This window comes from Rhipicephalus microplus, chromosome 9, assembly GCF_043290135.1.
Source record: "Rhipicephalus microplus isolate Deutch F79 chromosome 9, USDA_Rmic, whole genome shotgun sequence".
NCBI classification, from domain to species: domain Eukaryota; kingdom Metazoa; phylum Arthropoda; class Arachnida; order Ixodida; family Ixodidae; genus Rhipicephalus; species Rhipicephalus microplus.
Window position 1 is genome coordinate 77,123,567 of NC_134708.1, and position 24,408 is coordinate 77,147,974.

The 24,408-nt window shown below is 45.0% G+C and overlaps 1 protein-coding gene across 1 annotated transcript in view; it reads right to left on the bottom strand.

The window, feature by feature from the left end:
- LOC119163199 (uncharacterized) overlaps window positions 1-24,408 on the bottom strand; it is a 109,733-nt gene that overhangs the window by 15,827 nt on the left and 69,498 nt on the right. Inside the window, exons 8-11 of the mRNA XM_037415149.2 lie at window positions 8,156-8,271; window positions 6,834-6,967; window positions 4,733-4,801; window positions 2,313-2,480 (exon numbers count right to left, since the gene is read on the bottom strand). Of these exons, the coding sequence (XP_037271046.2) occupies window positions 2,313-2,480; window positions 4,733-4,801; window positions 6,834-6,967; window positions 8,156-8,271 (487 nt within the window). The remainder of the gene's footprint in view (window positions 1-2,312; window positions 2,481-4,732; window positions 4,802-6,833; window positions 6,968-8,155; window positions 8,272-24,408) is intronic.

A 24,408-nucleotide genomic window follows, 5' to 3' on the forward strand; every position in this document is an offset into this window, starting at 1 on the left:
CGTGCTGTGAAAGAGTAGCCTTGTAGTTGGCATGCAATTAGCAGTCCTATTATTGCAATGTCAAAGGAGCATTGATATCCTATTAACTCATGCCAAGATTTTCTCGTCAGCGAGTAGCTATCGACTCCCTAGTAGCGATTTGTGACCTAAAACGCTACTGAGAGATGAATAAATATAACTTTTATTGATTTATATCACTGGTATCTAGCACGATTCAAAGCGGTTGGCAAGCCCGTAATTTTTAGCGTTGGGAGCGCTACCTCACGATCACCTCCAGATCTCACCACAGCTGACCACTTCTCCACCAAAAAAGGGTGACATTATGCTCAGACGCTTCGCTAACATTTCGTCTGCTAGGTGCACACATTCAGTGATGCCTTGTCGCCTACACTGCCATCGTCGCCGTACAGTGTGGACTACGATTGAGTACTACAGTCTGGCATTCGGAATCATTGCTATTTGCGTCATCACGGATAATTCTTGCTTTAAAACTCTTTGCAGAACAGTGATTCCAAAATGGACACTGTTCCAAGCAGCAATAAAAAGGTAACTGAGGATGCATGCGATGGCCATGCTCGCTCGTGTGTCTCAATTAGATATATTGGAGAGTTTTGGCGTGCACAGCATTCAGTTATACGCAAAGGGGTCAATGGACTATCCGTATAGGAAATGTACACCAGCGAAGAAATAGAATACGTTCTCTGCTTGCGAGGTTCTTTGCACCTTCAGATGGCCCCACCTATCCGGCCTCTCACGGTTGCAGCAGCAGTAACCCAGTATTTTGGGACGCAAGGAAGTCAACGGATTAATTAAAATTCACTATTCACGATACCCACGTGCTACCTGTTAACGATGATATTTGTCTATACACTACTGCACTTTGACAGCTTGTGGTCGTGTTGACGTGTAACATACGTGTAATGAAAATACACCCTCATTACGGTTTTATTGCGCTACGAACCATGCGACTGCAACTCACAACAATTCCTCGACATGCTGGCCAACGAGCTCACGTTGACTCATGCTCTTTTCTTACGCTCTTCCTTTATAAGTGGTTTGCGTCTTGGCAAGTTCACGAAATCATTTAAAGTGGTGCGACAAAGATCAGACAAGAAGAGTGAGTGATTTACCAGGCTTTGGCACCAGTCGGCGCCAGGATAAGAACACTCGGATTGTAGACATCATCGCTACTAGTGCATCCTCGCTCAGGATTATGTCTGTGAAATGTATCACATCGAACACGTATCACTATTGTCTTTATTGCAGGGCACTCCATTTTCTGTTGAGCTCTTGTATGCTGCTTGTCGACAAAATGAAATAAATTCCACATAAGGAACGCGATTTAAATTTGACCAAGAGGACCTACGCACACTGAGAAATCGAATGAAGGGCACATCTCGATTCTGAAATTTGATTTCAGAGCTCTATTAAGCACAGTTAGCCACTAACTTACTCATTCTTTTTATAACAACACAAGAAAGTTTTGGTTTATCAGCAAACTTTTCAGTGTTAGCATTTCACTTGATCAGTAGTCACGTAATTGAGTGGCTTGGGCAAGGGGTGCCATCTGGTGGTAGAGAGATCAACCAGGCAAGCACATAATGTGAACAAATTGCTGCTGCAAATTTTCGGCAGTTCCGTAACTCCGAATGAGTTAGCTTTAAAACTTTTTTACATTGAGGAAACCTGGCAAAGTGATAAGCATGTTGTGAATGGCACACATCTATTTTAATTCCCAAGACCTGCATTGGCCACTACTGCCACTGTCACATTTATTAAAGATACTTTCAAGGCCCGAAGCAACTACAGAAAGGAGTGCCTTCAACCTTGAAAGTATTCACCATGTGCATTGATCAACTCGCACAGCTAAAGCCTTTTTTAGCTTGTGGTATGCAAATACACAACAGAAATACCATGGTGCAAGCAGTACAGTATTACTGGCACCGCTACTGGATCATAATATCTAAAAAAATTATGAAAGGTTGTGGTTATCATCCCCTACACTTTCATTTCACTGGTCTTGTTAGTGTACAGTGCTTTGGTAGCTTTTCCTGGTCATGAAATTCACTCTAACTGCAAGAAAATATGCTGCGCCCATGTGATTCCAAAGGTTTTCTTTTTGGGCACTACTGCGCATTGCAAGCATTGTTGGGCAATAAAAGGTGAAATGGACTGTGCGACTTTATTCTCCCCGCTTAGGGTGATGGTTATTTGGTCTGCGCCAAGGGCATGCACACACCTCAAAACGAATGACTTTCTTTTCAAGGTTTCTTTCGGAAGGAAATCAGTGCACAGAAAGAGCGATGTCGTACCTCATTCAGAGCAGAAACTTGTGCCACAGAGCGTACAACAGCCACCGGCTTGGCGGATGGTGTTGCAGTAGCTGGTTCGCCATTACTGCAACTTCGCGTGCCAGCATCACCATTGCCTGGCTGCTCTTCCGCTACTGTTTCAGCATCATGGCTCTTCCACAGGTTCACCTGCAACCCACAGAGAAAAAATAGATTGCACTTCTGTCAGCTCCACCCAATTCCAGTGCACTGTGTCACTGTGGACTATATGGAGGAGAGGATGTAATTCTACTACTGTAGTATAGTACATGCAGGTTCCTGAAAGTTATACTACATCAGTAATGGCACTGGGGTCTCGAAGGTCCTGACAGGAGGGCAGAAAACGAGAACAAAAAAAAAAAAAAAAACACAAAAATTTTGGATAATAGTATGCAAAGTGAGACAGAGGTGTTGGTGTTGGCCTAAACAGGCTTGTCGATCACACTGATTCCCTGCAAGAATCTACTTGTCCACCTAAAAGCACATTAAAGGCTCTGTTCGGGCCCTTCGCAATAAGGGAATGTTAAAATAAAAAGACAGAATTAGCATCAACAAGTAGCAGTGGCAATTTTAAAAAGGAATGCAATCATGCATGTTCACTTCCTTAAATGTGCGTACAGACGCTCATGAATAAGTTCTTAAGTGATTTAAATAATGACATTTGATGGTCATTTTTAAGGGTGACTACTCATAGGAAAAGCTCATACACTGAATGTGCTAGAGCGTTCCACAATATGCATTGTAGTGTGCTTCAAGCGGGTTCGGTATTCCTCCTTGAGTGTGCTCAGTTGGCGGGACAGTTCAGCGCGAAGTGATGCCTCTGGCGACTGCACTCCGTCAAGAAATTTCACGTGGAGGGCTTGTGTAGCTGGAAGGCCCAGAAGTGATTCAGAGAGCGATTTATTGACAGAGTCGCTGTGAAGATGTCTTCCTTCACCGATAGAGTTGGGCTATACATAAACCGAGTACCCACTACGGTTGACCGCTAGGTCAAGTAAGTACAGTGTCAACCTTGTCCAGCTTGACTGGAAGCTTCAGGAAGTCATCGGGTATAACTGAAACTTCAGAATCAGAAATTTTTATTATTTCTATAAAATCTGGTTATTGCGATTGAGTATACAGGAGGAGGTCCCGGAGTAAGGAACTGAATTGGGACCTCCTATGCAGGCTGAACATTGAAAAAAATGTGACATTTGCATCAATAGGAAGGAGGAAAAATTTCCTGCACCTGCAGATTCAATTTTGAATCGCGTCATGTAGTCGTTCACGGTGACGTCCACTTATGAAGACTTGGTCCGCTCCCTGATGGTACTCAGGTATATGTAGTCGACTTTTTGCTTTTATTTTTCACAAGCCACAAACCTCTGCGAAGTGCCCCCCCCCCCCCCCCCCCCTCTTTTCAACAAAAGTTGCAGAGCGAGCTGGCCATTGTGTGTGAGGATGAGACGCGTGGCCACAGAATCTGTAGGTGGGCATATCTACATTGTGAAGATCGAAAGAAGGGTTCATGCTCTGGTGATGGCGAGCAGGCTTCTGGCTTTTCGTAGCATCCATTTTCAAAGCGTTGGGGCTATTTTAACTTGTGCCAGCTTGCAACTCATGCTTATCTCTTTCCACGTCTTCCATATGAAATGCTGGCGTCCAAACCTCTGTGAGAATGAGCTTCAGCAGAGCTGGTCTGAAAAACGCGAGTCACACAAGCTGATGATGAATCTGTCGTGTACTAGCCTCTCTTCAACTTGCACTGAAAGATAGGTGCAGCGATTCACCATCCTGCTTAACTCTGCACAGTATCCGTTGACCCTCCCGCCTGGCTGCTGCACGTCTGTGAAAACGCAAGCATTCGTACAGCTCGTCGCTTGGATGCACGAAGCGCTCTGTAAAACAGTTGACCACACTCTAATGAGAACTGAGGGTTGTAGCATCGGGCGAGACCGTATCAAGGAGCGGATGCACTTCGGGGCCAATCCAACATAAGAGCGATGTGCTGCACTTCCTACGGTGCATTCTTGAGCCTGTAGATGGTTGCATAGTTCTCAAAGCGACTTTTTCAGGTCGACCAGGTCCCAGCATTGCCGAAGTAAACGGCTCTGGTGTCCGACGGTTGACACCCATTCATTTCAGGCTGAACTACTCGGTATACATGATGGTGCTCAGCCGCTTCTGACAACATGCAGCGTTATCTGTTCACAAGGGGCGGTAACCTGTAACCTGGGCACCTGAGAAGCCTGTAGTAAGACAACAGGTTGACACTGAACCCAAACAACAACTGTTATTACTCTGCTCAGCACAAACGCTTCATGACTAGGAGGGGTCACTACAAACCTACATCATAGTAGCGACCTCTACATATTCATTTTAAATTATACATGTGCATAAAAAACAAAAAGCATTAATATTACCTGGTAGTCGTCACCTCCTGTGGCAAAGTGGCTTCCGCTGTGTGAGAAGCAAACTGCGTGCACCGGTTTCTGCGTACAACAGATGTAAAAGTAAGAAAGCATTGCTCAGCTTTCACAACAAGATAATACGTTTCCTGGCCATGAAGCTAAATCTAGCATGCAGATTATTAGATAATGAGGAAATTTTTTTTGTATATTTGAAATCACCCATTCATCACTGGCACCACATTATAAATGGCGTATGATGAGCCAATTGGTTGTTTGATACTTGAAAGAACACTGACACGGCTTAACAGTCAACTTATAGACCGACAGCGACACTTAGAAAAAACATGGATATGGCAGCTACAAAATGAACTAGCACACACGCATTTAATACCATTCAGCGGTGTTTATTAAAGAAAAATAGTGAGCAGGTAGCGGAGGAAAGAGAAATTAAAATTAAGTGTAAATTGATTCTTTCTAGCTTAGAACCCTTGTTTCATGTGCTGCGCAACATTGAATCTTTCTAACAATATGCAGGAAGACGTTTAACAAAGGTTACTAAAGCAAAATCAAAAAGAAAACAAAAAAAATTGCGCATGAATAAGGGGGTAGCAGCCACAAGTTCACCGCGCAGCTTTCCTGAAAAATATTAGCGAGTCCTCCCAAAGTCGACGTGTTTGTCAGGCTGGTAACCCCGAGTGTCCAGATCTTAACTTCGCAAAGAAAGTGAATTAATTTGATGGGGGAAAGCCACAGGCTTGAATGCGGATGTCGGTTCGTCATCTGCGTTATCAGGACATTTGAACTCCAGATGAAGTTAGGCAACACTTACCCAAATAATACTACTTAATAAAGCTAATTTTATGCCTGCCCCCAGACTAAATTCTATTTCGAGCTTATAGACTAGGTTGCCTAGTGGGACTCTATCCTGCGCATAAATGCCCGTTCACTTCCCCAATTCCTTGGACTGGGGAACTACATGTCCTAAAGATAATACAATCGCAATCACCTGATTCTTTTAACCCTATTTCCCGTACATCTTTGCAACACTCATTCTAATCTGGAGCCAAGAGAATGGATTGTCTCTCATGTTACTGCTTGACAAGGCCGTCCATGTTGACAAGTATGAGTACGAGATTGCTCAGGTGGCTGTATTTTGTTCTGTCTGACAAAGAAAGAATCCTCTCAAACGATTCTCCTAGCTACCTCCTATCAAAGCGAGGTCCTCGTTGTTCTGCCAGACTTGCTGCCTTAGGTAGCATACGAACGCTTACAGGCCAGCCGCCACCTCGTGCAATATTGACTTGCCACCTGACACCCTCTGGCAAAAAGAGTGTCCCTCGCTCATTGCCTGGGCTATGAATGGACCTGGCTAACACTCCCAAGTATTAAGCACACATAAATACTCAACAAAGTAGATGAGAAACCGCTTTTTGACTTAGCTTAATCTGTAGAGTATGGACGCATAAGACAAAAATTATGGCTTCAGGCCTCACCAGCAGAAGGGTGTTTTTGGTCCACTTTAGTTCATTTGAACTATAATCATTTACTACGCTGTAGTTATGAAAAAAAAAAAGAAGTACTGTTCCATATGCTCTCCTTGGCTCTTGGTTGCGTTTGGTATTGTCTAATAAACTTACGCATAGCTTGAAACAACCAGAGAAAAAGCTATTAGCAATCGCTCCAAAGTCTCGTTTCTTCGGGACTTTTTCAATTTACTTCAATGTGGTTTGAATGCATATCACATATTGGTGCGCTTTCCTGTTCCCTCGTCGCTTATGCGTGGCTTCCTTTAAAAATGTACGCTCATGTTTCCTTGCAATTAAATCAATTCTGGCCCCCATTAGGTAGAGTAATTTGTAAAACCAATTTAATATGCCACTGTCTTATAACTTGTTATTGTTATAGGTGTTGCAAATTAACTTGTTTGACAAGTTAATTGGGTAAACTTCATAAATTTAATCTATACATCTAAATATTCACAGAATCGATGCTTGCCTCTCAGGTTATTTCAACTCAAGGGGCAGAACTGTACACACTGTAGTGTATAGACGTGACATTTTTTTAAAATCACATATAGACGCACAGAAATCGAGATTCGTAGCTTGAAACTCACCATGCGTGTGACTAGTGTGTACAGCAGCCTGCCCTTGAGCACGTCGAAGACCCTGGTGAGCGAATCACTCGCACCGGTCACCAGGTGGGTGCCCGACGGATCGAAATGCAGCGAGTTCACCATGCCCTCGTGAGCTGCCGTTTGAAAGAGACGGAGACAGAGAGTGACATCAAACTATCAGTGCAGAGGCATTTGTAACACTGACATCAGTGTCGATGTGCCCAAATGACTAGTATCAGTGAGTCAGGGCAACTAAAACTTCCTGGCAGTGCAGAGGTGACTATTACACTGACCAGGCCAACAATGAGTTGTACTGAAATTTGGTCTCGATTAGAATAGTATAAAGTTCTTTTAAGTTAGACTTGACCTTACATAAAAGGGGGTATTCAAATGAAGCACTGGTTTGTGTGAACCACAAAAAAAATTCGTGCGCCAGAGAGGAACCCAAACATCACACCAGGGCAGGCCTGTGGCCAGCAATTCTTTCTTGAGCATTTGTGGAAGACCTTGAAAAACGCCTATTTTCATCATTTATTCTTGGTAAAACACGCTGCACCATCTGAATCACGGGTGTGTGTGTGAGGGGAGGGGGGCAAGCCCCTAGAGCACCCCCTTGACAATGGACTTGCCCCAGGCAAGTAGCTGAATGGGCCCCATGAATTGTAGCAAATATTAGCTAGCTTGCACATGTGCCGTTATGCGTCCACTATTACTTACAAACGTTCAGCCAATCACTGCAGCCATTCACGGTACAACGCTGGCTTGACAAGCACCACTGGCACTGCAAAGCCTGCAGTCTAAAAGTGAATGCTGTGTGAAGTGTACTACATACTACAGCATTATTTAGCATTTGGACAGTGCCACATATGCAAACTCTAGCAAACTGTGTGACCTGTAACAATGTGAGCGACAGGGTGATGGAAGCCACCAGTGCCAACAAAAAACAAAAATCTCCAGCACAACTTACCTTGCAATGAATGTCCACATTAAAACAATTAATCAGGGTGCAACAAACGGCACAACATAGTATGCTGCCCAATTCTTTACTTCTGACCTGTGCAGTTTTCTTTTACCAATATGCTTACTTCTCTGTAGTTCTAAACCCCTTCCTGACAACTATGGCTTGGATCTTAATATTCTGTTCACTTTTACTTTGTCCCCACTTGGCTGCTTTCGCTGGTGACATTTTCACTTCTCTGTTGGTGTCTTTACCTAGATGCAAACATCCCAAAGGCCTGGATGCCCAGAAACTAGATTTGCCGTCACCCCAAGGGCCCACCACAAAGCCGGTATTTTGCCTAGGTTTCACGAGACCTACTCACCGTTGTACTCTTGCAATATGCACGCGTTGCGTATGTCGTACAGACGAACAGCACTGTCCCTGCCGGCGACCGCCACTGTGACGCCGTCTGGGTGGAACTCGGCGCAACGCAGCTGCCTGCAAGCATCACGTCAAGATACACTTTTACGATGAGTGTGGACAGGACCGGCAACTAAGTGAATCAACCAAACATTCACAATCTCTTGTGCATGAAATCACACTAGTGCGGAGGTCTCAGAAAGACTTCATTCTGAGGGACGATCATGAAAGGTTTTGCCGGTAAATGAGACTTGGACAAAGGATCAAATTGGCAGTACTTTGAATCATTGTTTCATTTGTGGTATTGATAACGAAAATTGAATAATAAAAGTCCTTGCATCACCACGAAGTGAATGATTATGAGTGGGCAAAGCTACTTCTATGGGTTTTCAGCTGGAGACTATGCCAGACCACGCTTCTGAATTTCCTGTAAAAAACAAGTACAACAAAATGTGTCCGATGAATTCATTGATTGAACAAATAAATAGTGGATAAATATGCCTGCGGCAAATGCTGCTACAGTTCCAGTAAAAGGGCGCTAATATTAGAAAAAAAAAGAAAGCATGGTTCTTTGTAAAACTTGTTGCTCAAGGAGTAGTAGTAAATGTGGAGTAAGGATGGTTTCTAGCCCTTAAAGTCCATAATGTCTACGTTGAAGTCGCTGATTAGTATAAAGGACGGTCAGACGGACTGACAGACAGCTGTACGAACGGACGAATGAATGGACAGATGCACGGATGGATGGCACAGGTGATCATGCATTGTGCTGTCATATACTTCACTGATGTACACATAAAGTTGTTTTTTTACACAGATGTTTTCGCTTTTCGTTGGGCAGGTGTTCAGTTTCAGTTTTGTGGATCGTGATGGCCGCGAACAACAAGCCTGAGTCAGCCTTAAGAAGCTTCACCCCTAAAAAAAATACAGGGTTATTCCAAATATTGGAGCCTGCAAGTTGACAAGTACGAGTACTATTTATCTAAAGCACTTGTTCAGAGCAAGCCCACAGATTCCTGACCCCTGTTGTCAATTGTAAGTCACCCTCCATCAACTGCTAGTTTGAAAAGGCTACACAAGGTGATGAAACTACATTGGATCAACGATGGTGGCATGACTTCAGTCAGTCGTAAAACTTTGCTAGGCATTATGTAATAAAAACTAACTATTACTACAGTTATTCCTCTAATCTTTCATCAAGTTTCTGCCAAAACACAGCTGCCCCTTACAGGTGGTGCCAAATCCGGTCTGTGCCATGCAATGAACCAATACACAAGTTCAATTGCACACCATGCGTAACACGTACAGACTGGACAGATGATAATTAATAACTTAACTAAAGCAGGGCATCCAAAAAATGTGGACTCTCATGAGGCAATGACTGTATATCTGCACTCGTCAACTGTTAATTACATGTAAAAACCATAACATGATCATGAAGTAAGCCATAATGGGAAGACTGATAATTCTGATCACCTGGGTTTCCTTATTGTGCACATAGAAATAAGCACATGGGTGTCTTAACATTTGACCATTATCAAAACACTGTCCTCATAGCAGCAAATCAAACTCATGATCTCAAATTTTGTAGTGCATGCTATGTTACCACAGCGGGTGATAGTGCAAGAACAAAGTAGCCCTATCTTTGAAAGTGCAATAACTGTGTATTGAACATGGAAAACCTGAAATGTAATAACAAAGCGGGCACAGTCCGGAGGCCGTGTAATAGTAAAATGGGTTGACTCACAAAACAATGTAAAGTCGTGTCTGACTGTAGTGACCTCATGTAAATCAAAATATCCTTTATATCGAACTACTATCAAACCAAACAATGCTTTAACATCGATGCATAAGAGAATTTACGGCTACATCGAATTAAGATCGTCCCAACTCTTCACACATAGAACATCGGGCAACGTAAAATGCCCAAGACGCTAACTTTTGCTCATAAAACGCCGGCTTTTCTTCTCAGAAGGAGGGCTTTCCGGCAAGCCTTAAGGAGAGCGAGTGGTTTGGCTAGGAGGGCACAGCATGAAGCGAGTAGAAACTACCCTTGCCATTACGCGCTTTCAGCGATGATTGATGCGATGATTGATTTCAGCAATGATTGATGCTCGGCGCAGAGAGTTTCGCATTAAAAGAAACTCGGAAACTCGCTCTCCAGTTGAGCATTTGCACCTCTCACAGATACGCGGGTACGTCGTTGGCGTAGGCCTTTCATTGACTTGGGTTCTTCATGCAGTTGCTGCTGCCTTTCCCATTCCCTAGCATTTGCGAGTTAGGGGGTTTTCAGCTACCCGTCGTTGCTTTGCAGTCGTTTGTTGTTAGGCTCACTGTTGCCTTCTTCATTTTCAGTGGACCAGCTGTGAGTAGTGGGACATATCTCATTTCTGTGGCACACATACCTGGTTACGATGACTGTAGTTTTGCAGGTCGGCATTTTACGTCTGGCTTAAACAGCTCCGACGTTTCAACTGAAACTGAGAAAAGTGCGAAAGCAAGTCATCTGAGATCGCCATCAGTCAGCACTTCAACAACACGACCTGTTCAGCCCATGGTTGTCAGTCTTGTTGAAACCTGAAAGCACTTGCTAGGCTGCTCCTATGACCCCAAAAATAGCAATACAGTGACGGGAGACTTTTGCCGCAAGACCATCGCAAAATGCCAAGCAAGTGCCCTCCCCCCTAACCCCAACCCCCTTACGGTGAAGGATAATCCAACTAGGTTTAGGCAGGGGGCACTTGCTCGGTCCCCGATTGGTCATTGGCGCTTATTGGACATATACCGAAAAAGGAAGGGTGTGGGCATGTTCAGCATTTTATGATAGTGGCCACTCCTACCTCTCGCCCTTTTTCAGCCACAAACAAACCATGCACCTCAACTCTGTCCTCAACTTCACTACTTAAAGAAAAAAAAAGAAAAATCTAGTTGTTTGTTCACTAAGTATTATGGCTAGGTGGCGTCAGCCGCAGCCCGATCTAAAGGGTACAGCCACATCAATCCATTCATCCATTCAGAACCACTATCATCATCGTGGTAGGTAAAGTGGTGGTGCCGGCGGTGACCCCTGGCGGAAGGCAAGCCTTGGTGGCGGGCGAGAGATGAGCGATTCTCTTCTGCGCGTGGCGGTTGCCGCGAATGGCTGCCTCTAGCGTGGGTCCCCTGGTGCGTGGCACCGCGGGCTGTGCGTTGTGTGCAACGGGGGGCCCTCGTGGTAAGTCAAGCGTTGGCGTCGCCGCCTTGGGTGTGTTATTGCATTTGTCATGTTATTGTGTGTTTGTCAAGTTATTGTGTTTGTCATAAAGTGTACGGTAATATTGTGTACATATGTTCTAGCGTGTTGATAATGATTGATGTATAGGTTCGGCGGACATTATTGTCGTTAAAAATTAGTTAAATAAATGTATGTTGTTTTCTGGTTTGTACTGACCGCGTCTACTCCGTCATTTCACTCCAAAAGCGTGGCGTGGCGCTCGCTCGCCAATTGGAGACCCTACACTGGCGCCCAACGTGGAGCTCTTGGAGCATCGGACAACGGTTTTCGGGGTTCGGTAAAAGCTTTTGTTAGAGCCGAGGTGGAGTAGTACCAGAAGGACTTCTTTGCTAGCGTTGGCAGTGTGCTTTGTTGAGAGCGAGATTGGTATTTGTGACGTGTTTCAACTTGTCGGCACTCGAGTTTTATTATTATTTTTTTTGCTCGCAAGTGTTTTTATTTTGTTGTTACTGATTGGCAGAAACGTTGTTGAGTTAGTACGAGAGCCATGCGGTCTGCATCCTAAGGTGAGCAAGGCTTAGAGCACGTGGATTGTAGGCCAAGCCCGAAGCAAGTGAGTACGGAAGCCTCGTGAGTGGTTCGATTTTCTGTAAATAGCTTCTTCTGTCTCTTTTGGGCTCAGGGAGCAGGCGTCGTTGCTGTCTGGTATTGTGGCTCGACGCCGGGGTGTCGCAACACCGTTCAAGGCAGTGGACGCTAATCCCTCTGTAAGCTGCTGTGTGCGGTGAGCGATAGGGCCACTTTACAGAGTGGATGTTCTTTGCAGCTGCCTCTTCTGCGCCTAGGCTGGGTGCTGGGTGGATTCCAGTTATTGCCGAGGGACTCATTAGGCCTAAGGCTCTGCACAGCCGCCTGTTGCACGTGGCACAACTAGGTGAATCGTAGCGTCGAGATGTTGCACTCTGCTTCCCTCACATTTTTTTTTTCATCTTGCAATGCACGAGTCAGCAAAAAGTGATTTTTGCTTTATTTTGATGGGCGTCTCTGCCACCGCCGATGTATTAGCTAGCAGTACTGACCATCGTACCACGTGGGCGAAAAGCCTGGAGCTCCCTTTCCTAGGCCCTGCTCCATCATTCTTTCGAGTGTTTTGGAATGTACGCAGCGGGAGTGTTGTAATCCAAGGCTGGCTGTCTTCTACACATCGTCAGCGCCGCTGGCCAGGAATGCGGTCGTAAGGTCGGGTGATGCACATGCCTGGGACCTGCGCAACTGCCTGCAGTCCGGCGGCCTCATTGAGTGCTGATCGCAACGGGAAGACGTGTCGGCGCGAGTGACGGATCATTGCGCCGACGGCAACGTTGCTGTTGTCAAGTTGTTGAGCTGGACAGTGCAGCAGTGTCGACCGGCGGAGGTGTCGTGGTGCACAGACATTATGTCGGGACAGGGGTTATCATGTTTTGTTAGAGCTTGTGTAGCAGATTTATTTTCGGAATATGGTTTGAATTAAAGTTAGGGGAATGTGGGGGTGCTGACACCCCCTGTAAAGTTGTTTGCCTGACGTGGTGCACGTGCCTCGCCCAAGAGCCGCATTTTGGGTTACAACTACCAGTGGTAGGTGGCATGTTCACGAGCGTTGATCACCACTATTGTCATCGTGGTTGGTGGAGTGGTGGCGCCAGCGGTGACCCCTAGTGGAAGGCAAGCCTTGGTGGCGGGCGAGAGTTGAGCGAGTCTCTTCTGCGCATGGCGGTTACTGCGAACAGTTGTCTCTAGCATGGGTCCACGGTGCGTGGCACCGCGGGCTGCGCGTCGGGGGGCCCTCGTAGCAAGTCAAGCGTCCGCTTTAGGTGTGTTATTGTGTTTGTCATGTTATTGTGTGTTTGTCGTGTTATTGCGTTTGTCATGGAGTGTATGGTACTATTGTGTACGGATGTCCTAGCGTGTTGACAACGATTGATTAATCGATTCGGCCAACGATATCGTCGTTCTAAATTAGTGAAATAAATGTATGTTGCTGTTTGGTTTGTACCGACTGTGTCCTTTCACTCCAAGAGCGTGGCGTGGCGTGGCGTGGCGCTCGCTCGCCAATTCGAGACCCTACAACATATAACATCCGAATTTTCAACAGCGCAGCTACTTAGGGTGGCCATTCCTGCGTTTAACGAAAACAGGAATAATCAGCATCAAGACTGGTCAGCACTTTCTTTGTCCTTTTCTTCAACGCAGCCACCAATTCCTGGCCCATCGCCCTTTGTGAGTGAGTTTATGATAATAATGATGATGATCTTTGTTATACTGGCGCACACCCACAAAGGGGGATCGGCCAAAGACTGAGCGGCAGGATCTTTAAGTTAGAGGCTTATGGTTTTACAAACACAAAGTGACTCTGAACTGAAAAAAGAAATATATGGCAATCAAGAAGAGGTCATCACCATCATCTTTTTCTACAGCTTCTGCTTTGCTCCCGAAACACGTGCAATCATTTTTCCGGCATGGTATACAATAAAATGAGGGGCCAGAGAGTAAAGAGCGAGAAAGAGAAAGAGTGAGAGATGAAGTAGAAAAGATAGAAAGAAAAATTTTTGGTGAGACAGAATTCAAACCCGCAGTATCATAATCCCAAGGCATTCGTAGTAACTACCATAGGTTACCAGGAATGCACGCAAAAGTCGCTTTGCGACAATTCCCTCATAGTAAGCTCAGTCCTCCCACAGGGCTGAGGATTTCGAAGAGGTCCCACCTGCAGAACTAGCAAACGTAGTCAGAACATTACCCCATTCTGCTCCTGGTCCTGATGGCATGACGTCGGTGATAAAATCAGTACATAAAATATACCCACTTGGCCTACTCAAAATTATTAATCACTCACTTAGAAGCTTTTGGATTCCACCTGATTGGAGAATGGTAAAAGTGATTCCATTATTAAAAAAGCAATGCACTGGGTTCACTTCAGATAATACCAGACCCATTGCACTTGCATAGAACTTCGTAAAATTCGTTGAAAGAATTATATATAGACATAGATCAATGGATGTCAGAAAAAATGACACTGAGTCCATGTCAAATTAAATTCAAACGTGGTTGCTCCATTTGGTGAGCGCACGTGGATCTCGAAAGCAGAATTCAACTTGCTCGATATCAGAGGCAATATTCCGCTTTGGTAACCTTAGATATCACAAAAGCTTATGATAGCTTGAAGCATGTGAAACTGCTAGATTCGCTTCAGAACTAAGGCCTGCCTCAATACTTTGTGGCCTGGATCCATGCTTTCTTAGGTGATAGAGAATTTTACTGCTCCCAATCTGGTGTCAACTCTTCAATATATAGGCAAACGAGAGGTCTACCGCAAGGGTCAGTATTATCCCCCTTATTAGTTAATGCACGACTATGTACCATTCCCATACAGCAAGATGAACAGGTCTATGTGTATGCAGATGATATCGCATTTTTTGCTGCGTCGGCAGACATTCACACACTGTATCTGAACTCTGCAGACATACATGAATAGCCTGAAAACATGGCTGGAGAATATCACCCTATGCCTCAATATTAGCAAAAGCACAATTCTAGTTTTCGCACAAAATGCCCCAGTGCGAATTTCACTAACGTGCTGACAACACATCATACCTCAGGTCGATCAGTTAGGTACTTGGGGGTAACCTACACCGAAACACTTAACTGGAGTCCTCACATAGAAAACATGGCTTCTAAAGGAGCACAGGACCGTAGGGATGCTGCGCAGGCTCAATAATTATCGTGCTGGTTTGCGTAGTGATGTGCTCGTCATGATATATTGCATGTGCATTCGATCGATATTAGAATTCGGGAGTGTTTTGTTTTCTGGTGCTACGGCTTACAAGGTTCGACCACTGATTCTGTTAGAATGCGAATCATTATGCTTATGCCTAGGGCTACCTAAACATGTTGCGAACAATATCCTATACCAAGGATCCAGCCTGCCTTCTCTTATCAAAAGATTTCATATTCTAACAGTACGAACATTCCTTAATATCTATGCATCACACCAGAGGAGGTCACAGTATGTGTTAATTAACCAGCAGACCTCATTTTTCAACTACCGATGGTCTAAATTACGGTGCCGGCAAGTAATATTTACACAGAAACTTTTGGACCCCTTAAAAGTTAACCTTTGGGAAATACTTGTACTCAACACTGTAGATGCAATTACGATTGAATTTGATGATATATACTGCAAGAATGCAAAAAATTTACCATATCAGTATATAAATGGCATTTTGGAAGATCATTTGGCCAATCTAGAAACATCCATTGTGATAGCGATTGACGCTTCGGTTTATGAAGAGAAGGCTGGCGTAGGAATCGTATCATCCTCTCTAGATCGGGCTTTCTCAATTCGATTACCCGATTTTACACCTATTTACCAAGCTGTACTACTGGCAATAGTCCTTGCATTGCGTAAAGTGCCCCAAGATCTGTCAGCGGTGATTGTTCTAACAGACTGTCTCTCGGCCTGTACTGCCTTAAGCTCACCAACTTTTTCGCGTACCTTAGAAACTTTCTAGTCGCTCATTCCTAGACTTGTGCGACTCGTTCGACTAGTTTGAGTACCAGGCCATAGAGGCTTAGCTCCCAATGAGCATGCAGATGCACTAGCTGTATTTTCCTATCATCGTCCTGTTTTACCTATTTTGCCTACTTCTGAATATATCACAGCAGCACGCTTTGAAAAACGCACAACGGCCAATAACTTCGAAAAATCTTCTTTGTTTTTATCGGACTATCCACAGCTAAAGTTCCCTTGGAAGAACAAGTGGTGTTCATCAGGAAAGGAAGAAATAGTAATTAGAAGGCTGCATTGTCGAGTCCCTTCATTGAACTTTTACCTTCATAGGTCGAGTCTGGCACAGTCGCCTTTGTGCCTTCACTGTAATGAGAGTGAATCTTTGGAGCACTTCTTTTTGTCATGCCGAAAATTCAAAAGTCAAAGAAAAAAAATACCAGAAGAACCCCTACGAAAGTTGGACTTAAACTTGACACTTCCGGTGATTCTTTCATTTGGTGCAGTCGCATTTGGTTTCAGCCACAGGAGCGTTTTTACCGCTGTTACAAATTTCTTACGAAAATCTAAAAAAATCGAATGTTAAACATAAATAAGTTCAGTTGTTTTATGTATAGATGTTTTTCTTTTTTGTGTGTTTAATATTTTATCATTTTCAAGGTTTTTTTGTTTGTTTAGATATCTAACATTTTTAGATCATTACTTATATTACCTAATGAATTCAACTCTTCCTTTTAAAAAGTGAATTAATTTAGAAGCAAGACACCATCCCATTCGTCGCCTATCCCCCTAGGTGGGTAGTGCCAAGTTGTTGAGGAACCAACCAACCAACCAACGTAGCACAGCCTTGCATAATATCACATTGCAAGCAGTTGGGAAAGGGAAGTGGGGGTAAAGGGCAAGAAGAGGCGGAAAGAAAGCATAGAAGCAACGAGAAAACAAGAAACAGAAATGTAGAAAGAAATTGAATCAAACAAAAAGATAGAAAGGCATAGGAACAGAGTAATAAACAGAGAGAGAAAGAAAGAAAAGAAAGACACATATCTCCAACAAAGAGAAAGACAAAGAAAGTGAAGGTCGGAAACAAAGTGAGAGAGGGAGGTGAGGGTGCAGAGGAGAGGTATTGGGAGAGAAGGATGAACAGGAGCATGGGAAAGAGTATAGCATATATATAGCACAGATAGAATGAGAAAGTGAAATAACGAAAACAAACGTAGAAAGAGAACGAAATATTGAATGAAGGGAGAATCAAAGAAAGAGGAGAGAATAAAACATTTGTTGCTAACAAATAACTCGCCATTGTGGTTGTGCCTCGTAGTCCAGAAGACCATTAGCTCTTGCCGCTGTCCAGGCTTTGTCGACCAGCGTCTGTTGCTGCAATAGGTTAGAGCTGGACACGGTTGCCTCCCACCCGATTATTGTAGGATTATTTTGGGATTATTTGGCACTCCCAGACTATACTAAATAAAGTGGTCCTCTGGGGACAGAAATAACACTAGGGATTGTACAAGGAAGGGTCTATGTTGGACAATCTAAAAGGATTTGAAAATGATACTTGTAATCGTCGCCACACTACCTGCGATACCTTATTTAATATAGAATCAGGCTGGGGTAGAGTGTGTCTACTCAGCCTCATGTGTCGCAGGATATCTGTATAGGAAAGGAGAGGCTGGGAATCGCCCTGGTCAGGGAGAAGTTGCGCTTTGGATGAAGCAGCGCAGGCCCAGTGTAAGAAATCGCGGGCGAAGGCATGAGCGAGTTTATGTGTGCTTTGGTACCCATAGCAGTTGTATCCACTGACCCACTTGATGAGTAGCCGCAGCCTGTTGCAAAATTGAATTGACTCGACCTCTGGCGAAATTGCGATACGCCGCCTGGGAATCCGTGGGGACAAAGGAGGCTTTTGGGTTAGCATGGCTAAGGCTATACCGGCCTCTTTCATGACTGTGACGTCTATTCCGACGATGATACGTGGGGTTTAACGTCTGAAAATCACCATATGATTATGAGAGACGCCGTAGTGGAAGGCTCTGGAAATTTCGAGCACCTGGGGTTCCTTGACGTACACGCAAATCTGAGCACACAGACATACAGCATTTCCGCTTCCATTGAAAATGCAGCCGCTGCTGCCGGGATTCGATCCCATGACCTGTGGGTCAGTAGCCTAATACCTTAGCCACTAGACTACCGCGGGGGGGGGGGGGGGGGGGGGGGTGCGACGTCTATTCCTTTAGCAGAAATGCAGTCCACGACCTGTGCCCTGTTAACCCCGGCTGCCATGGCACGGTTGTGCAGGGGTCTTGCGGCATCGACAAAGAAGGCGTCTTCATAATCCAAATATTTGTTATATTGATACGGGGGGATGGATGACAGAAAACGGGCGTATTTACAGTCCACAGTAGTGTGAGCAAAAACAAGCAAAATGGTGAGAGCAGGCACCACCTAGTCCTTTTCTTCTTCGTCCTCTAGGTTAGCGGCACATAACATTACTCAGCGGTGGCGAAGGCACCAAATCGGTGTAGTCGGAGAAAGACGGTAGTGAAAGTGGTCACTACACGTGCATTGGGAGAGTCCGGTGTACGATAAGGTTTCAGACGGACAACGTGAACGATGTCGGTGCGGGGTTGCGTGGACAAGGACGAAGACAATTGCTCGATTTCATACGCGATGTCGGTCACCTGGCGACGCACACGGTATGGTCTGGGGTACGGGAACAGTAGCTTTTCAGAAAGCCCAATACGACATGCTGGAGACTACAGGAGGACAAGAGATGCTAGAGGAAAGTTGGCGTTTTGGTGATGGCTGTCGTAACGAGATTTTTGGCCCGCTTGCGAGTTAGTTAGCCGTACCCATGCAAGTTGACGTGCATGGTCGGCGCGGGCTATAGCTTCTTGAGCATATTCAGTGGGTTAGTACGTCGCAGGAAGCATCATCGCGTTCATAGGCAACGTTAGATTTCGGCCAAATAAAAGAAAGGAAGGCGAATAGCCAGCCGTCTCGTGCTGCGATGTATGTTCATAGGCAACGTTAGATTTCGGCCAAATAAAAGAAAGAAAGGCGAATAGCCAGCCGTCTCGTGCTGCGATGTATTGTAGGCGAACGTGGTAAAAGGCAACGCAGCATCCCAATCTTGGTGGTCGGCAGACACGTAATTGCCAGCATGTCGGTAATGGTTCGGTTTATCTGCTCCATCAGGCCATTTGTCCGTGAATGGTAGGTCGTGGTTAGCTTGTTTGGTCGAGCAAGACATTAAAATATCATTGATGACCCGAGATAGAAACTGCCTTTAATGGCCCGTCAGAAGCTGTCGTGGTACTTCATGCTGAAGGATGACGTTGTGAAGCAAGAAGCCAGCTATGTCGGTCGTGCAGCTGGTGGGAAGTGCACGAGTAATTGCGAACCGTGTGGCATAGTACGTGGCAACGGCGATCCATCGATTTCCCGAGACAGACATAGGGAACGAACCAAGCAAGTCAAGGCCGACACGATGAAACGGTTCATATGGGACGGCGAGTGATTGAAAAAAGCCGGCAGGTGGGAGTGTTGACTTCTTCCGGCGCTGACAAACATCGCACGAGGTCACGTAACAACATACTGACCTATACATTTCCGGCCAGTAGAACCGACGGCGTGCACAATCCTAGGTGCGGAAAACGCCAAGGTGCCTCGCTATCGGCACGTCGTGAAGCTGGGCCAGAACAGCCGCACGAAGGTGTGCCGGAATCATAAGTAAGAGGTCAGGACCATCGGGTATTAGAATGTGACGTAGCAAGGTGCCGTTGCGTAGCACGAAGGGACGAAAGGATGAATCGGAAGCTGTACGAAGTTTCCTGCCACTTACTAAAGCTATAAATAATTCGCTCCTTACTTTTTCATTCGCTATTTCACGTTTCTAGGCTAACCATATATGTAATTAGTAATACGTACATCTGACTCCCAACTAAGGGCCACTGTGTACTTTTATATCTACTTATCAGAGTTTTGAATTACTACCCCAAAGTGCCGACAAAATAGGATACAGCCTTCAAGGCGGTGCCTGTCTATTCTTTAGCAGTTAGAAACTTATCGCGTTTAGTTTTCATGCACTGCAACCACCCACAATGTATACACTCAACATAAGAATCACATGGAAGTAGCAGATTAGTCGCAAAACAGGTGCGCGCAACTCATCAGTTGACAGGAGACTTCAAAGTAGGGGTACGACCACCTGATATCAGCAAAACTCCGACATGGCAGGGAGCTTCGTGCAGGAATTGGGAGCTCACCTCTACGTGAGCGGCACATAACAATATACTTTGGCTCTGGCATCTCGCCTGTTTTCGTGGGATATTGCGTGGCAAAAGCAGCATATGAACTTTCTTTTGCCATTATTGTGGTGATGATAGTTTACCGGCGACTTGCATTGCTGAATTTATGCCGAGAGAATGTAGCGTGGCACGACCTGCTTTGGTAAGCGCAAGCTGAATAACTTGGTTCATGTGATGAGATTCGAAGAGCTCCGACACTGTATTATATATGCCCATCGCAAGCAATCTATCATTCATGACCCATGGCTGTAGATTCGGAGCTTTCTGACATGAAAGTCATAGTAAATGGTCTAATTTCAGCTCATATTTTTTCAGCATGTGCAGATACGGAAGGCTACAAGTGGCGCGACTGATCAAAAAGGCCTGTTCAAGACGCGATATGTCCACTTCCTTCATGCCACGGTGTCGACTGGCAATTTTAGATATCATTCGCGAGATATTTGTACGAATATTATGGTGATTTTTGATTGCTACATTTTTGTTGCCCTGATTATTAATGTGTGGTCCGAGGACGTGGGTAGTTTCCACTTTCTTGATCGGGGATTTATCAAGTTGGATATTCAAAGTAATGTAGTTGCTACCTTGCCTAAATACAAGCGATTCTGATTTAGTGCGGGAGTAGTGAAGCCCGCATGTTGGACAGATGCGTTCCACAGTACGCACGGCCCGTTGAAAGGCTTTTTTCCCCCTGTCCCGTGATGCTGATGTTCATCCATATGGTAACATCATCTGCGTATATTGCATGCTTGATTCCGGGTATTTCGCTAAGTACTCTAGAGAGATCCAGTAATGTGATATTGAAAAATAGTGGCAAAATTACGGCCCCTTGTGGTGTTCCGGAGTCTCCCATTGTGATGGATGCTGGTTTTGTGCCACCCACTTGTATGGCCAGTTGACGATTGTGCAGGAAGTTGTGTATGTATGCACGCTGACCGCTTCCTATTTTAGCCAGGCTGGCCGGAACAGCTGAGTGCCGGACATATTCAATGGCTTTTTGCAGGTCATTTTCCAAGCCAAAGAGAGAGTGAGAGCTAGCAAGGAAACAGCAAAATAGAGTGAGAGAAAGCGAGGACGATTAACAAAGAAGACAGTGAGACAGGGAAATGGGGTGTGGAGGAGAAGAGAGGATGGGAGAGAGTAAAGCATAGCATAAACAGAACGAGGAAGAAATATGCACAAAATGTAGAAAGAGAGTGAATGAGAGAATCAGACCGAAAGAAAAATAACTTAAAGGGGCCCTGAAACACTTTTTCAAGTAATCATGGAATGGATTGACTAAAGGAACTTATTGCCTCACGAATTCGACGCCGCAAAAATTCTGAGAATCCGTCCAGTGTGAGCAGAGTTACAAAGATTTGTCACACACTGCAATAGCATTTTCAGGGGTGAGACGGCTGAAACTGAATTGGGAGCAGTCAGCGGCATTTAATATGTCACCCTGGGAGCTTGATAAAGCAAATTTTTAGCAACGTGGGGACAAAAGTGCATATTTTAAATTACTTATAATACACATTACACTGAAACAGATCTCGAAGAAAGTTTTTGAACATTACATTACCTTTTTAAATATCACGCAACCTGTCCAGCCGTTATAACAAACGTGAAATAATATTAAAAAAAAGTTTTGAAAACTAGATTCACCAGAAACATTTGAAAATAGAAACACATCAAACTAATGAAGAATAAAAAAAATGTGATTGCACAAGAATCATAGTTACATAACAGTGGGCCTTCGCTTAAGAAAAGTGACATGCCATCGTCAAGTGTACTGCAAGGTTTCAATTGACAACAAAAGCGCGATGCACCATCGTTCGCGGCCACCTCGTGAGGGACCAGTTTCGAGAGTGCGGCACGGAAGCTGAGAAAATTCGCCTCACCTACTATCTTGCTAAGTGCATGCATATGGCTCTAAGTGATAATGGGATGGTACCAGGTGATAACACCTATTGACGTGCACCATGCGTTATTAGCCGTCTATGTTAGCCTGTTCTACTTTATTCAATATCGATGGCCATCGCCTTGCGATTGCCGCCTGCAACACCCCGTGGTCCACGCAAACGAACCACCGAACAGACAGAAGCCAGATTTATTGAGAAAAAAAAAAAAAAAAAGAAGTATGCCAGTCACACTGCGCAACGGACGCCAAACGAAACACCAGTGGAACGTAAAGCTAAGCCTAAAGCTCGTGTAGCCCAAGGCCGGCACACAGCGATGCCTCTTAAGGCACTCGTTGCGAGTTTCGATTACAAAACCAAGCAGTATTAATTCACAGTTTATGAGATCTGTGCCACGTGATTGCCGACGCATCATGAGTCACGAATAAAGCGCCCAGGTGCCCGTTTGAACTGGTTTCAGCACCACGAATTCTGTGCACCACGGATTCGCAAATCGTGCAAGTTTCACACCGTGCACTATGGACGTCTATTTAGAGCTGTACCAAGTGGATCTCTCACTACCTGCAGACACCGATGGGCAGAACACGTGGGTGTAGGTGACAACACGCAGCAGTGTCGACATGAAAGCAGTAACAGCCCGAGGAATGTGCTGCACACAGCAAGGAACTCGAGAGTTAAAATCCTGCAACGCATGCCATTCGGTTAGGGTAGCTAACTCGGTAGCTTTCGTGAAAATAACAGTGGTGCCTGAACACACAGCCTAGCTAGCAGAAGCTGCAGGCCCGATGCATGGCAGCACACTTTTGAAGGGTCACGCATATTTACAACAGTCTACGGGAGATTAAAGCGGCACCGTGAGAGCCTTCGTCGCCAGAATTGTGTCAAGTAAAATACACGCTAGGGCACCTCTTCTTTTCTTGGTATTCCTGGCGCTGCTCAGATAATCATGTAGTCAACTCTACCTTTTTTCTGAAGCTGAGGTAGGCATGAAAATTCTCGCTTGTTTTGGAGCAGTTCGGCGCATTTTTCGTGATTTTTATGCATTTCGAGCAGCTTGGCACACACAAAAAAAGAAAATGTATCAAAAATGCACAATATGCGCAGCTGTCTCATTCTTGCATTCTCGCTTCTTTCGTCCTGACGAAAGCGCTGGACGCTAAGCAGGGAGGGATAGCATGGGCAAAAAAAGACTACTTCGTGACCTTGAGCACTTTTTTTTTTCTTCGAACATGCGGCTTTTTCAGTGTGATCACGCGCGAACGTGTGGAGAAGTCGCAGCCTCCCACGGCGATCCCTGTAACGACCGAGTGCGTCATGTATAAATCAGCCAATGGCTGATAGATGGCATTCTATGAGTCACTTTTGATTTTCCTGCATCATTTGTCGTGAGAAGAGAAAGCAATTTTTAGCTGACTTTGATAATTTATTGTGGATTCCAGGCCACTTGGTGCGCTATAATATTTGGCTCGCGTCTTCTCGGGAGCCTCTACTACCGATTGGCAGTTTTCTGGCAATGCTCAAAAAGTGTTGCAGGGTCCCTTTAAGGTAAAAATAGGAAGCAAGAAATAGAGAGAAAAAAGCAGAAAAAATAGCAAGAGCACGAAATGAATAAATAGAGAAGAAAGACAGAAAGAAACAAAAAAAAACGAAAAGACAAAAAAAGTGCGGCCAGCTCCACTTTGCAGATGCATGTCCCTTTCCACCGAGCCTCAACACTTACCCTCTTTGCATTACTCCAATGAGGCACACTTTCTACCAAGAACTGCTCTCGCCCATCTTGGCGCGGCGAGAGCCCTTTTTTTTAATTAAATGTATGTAAAGAGAGGTTGGTGCCTCTCCTTTCATACATTTAATTGAAAAAAGGAAAGGAAGGGTGAGATCGCTTCCTTTCCTATTGAGTCTCACACTCGCCAAGCTGCTAGACCACATGACCACCGCTACGCCAACGGAAGGAAAGGCCTCAAGTAAGCACAGCTTCACTGTTGAAAGGAAGTGAAAAAAAGATCAGAAAATAAAAAAAAAGGAATCCAGAAAGGTAGCCAAGCTTAACACTTCCTTTAGGCTTGGCAGTAAACTAGTGCGAAGCTGCTCTAATTAGATGCGAAGCAGCTCTTTGACTAGCCTGTGTAACGCTGTCCCTCCATCCGCGCCGCTCCCCTCGCCACAGGTGTTGGAGCGGTGCCAAGTAGCTGACACCCTCTTAGCAGTGCGTGGTGACGTTTCCCTCGCCTGCCACGTGCTAGCAGCGTGTCAGCTCTC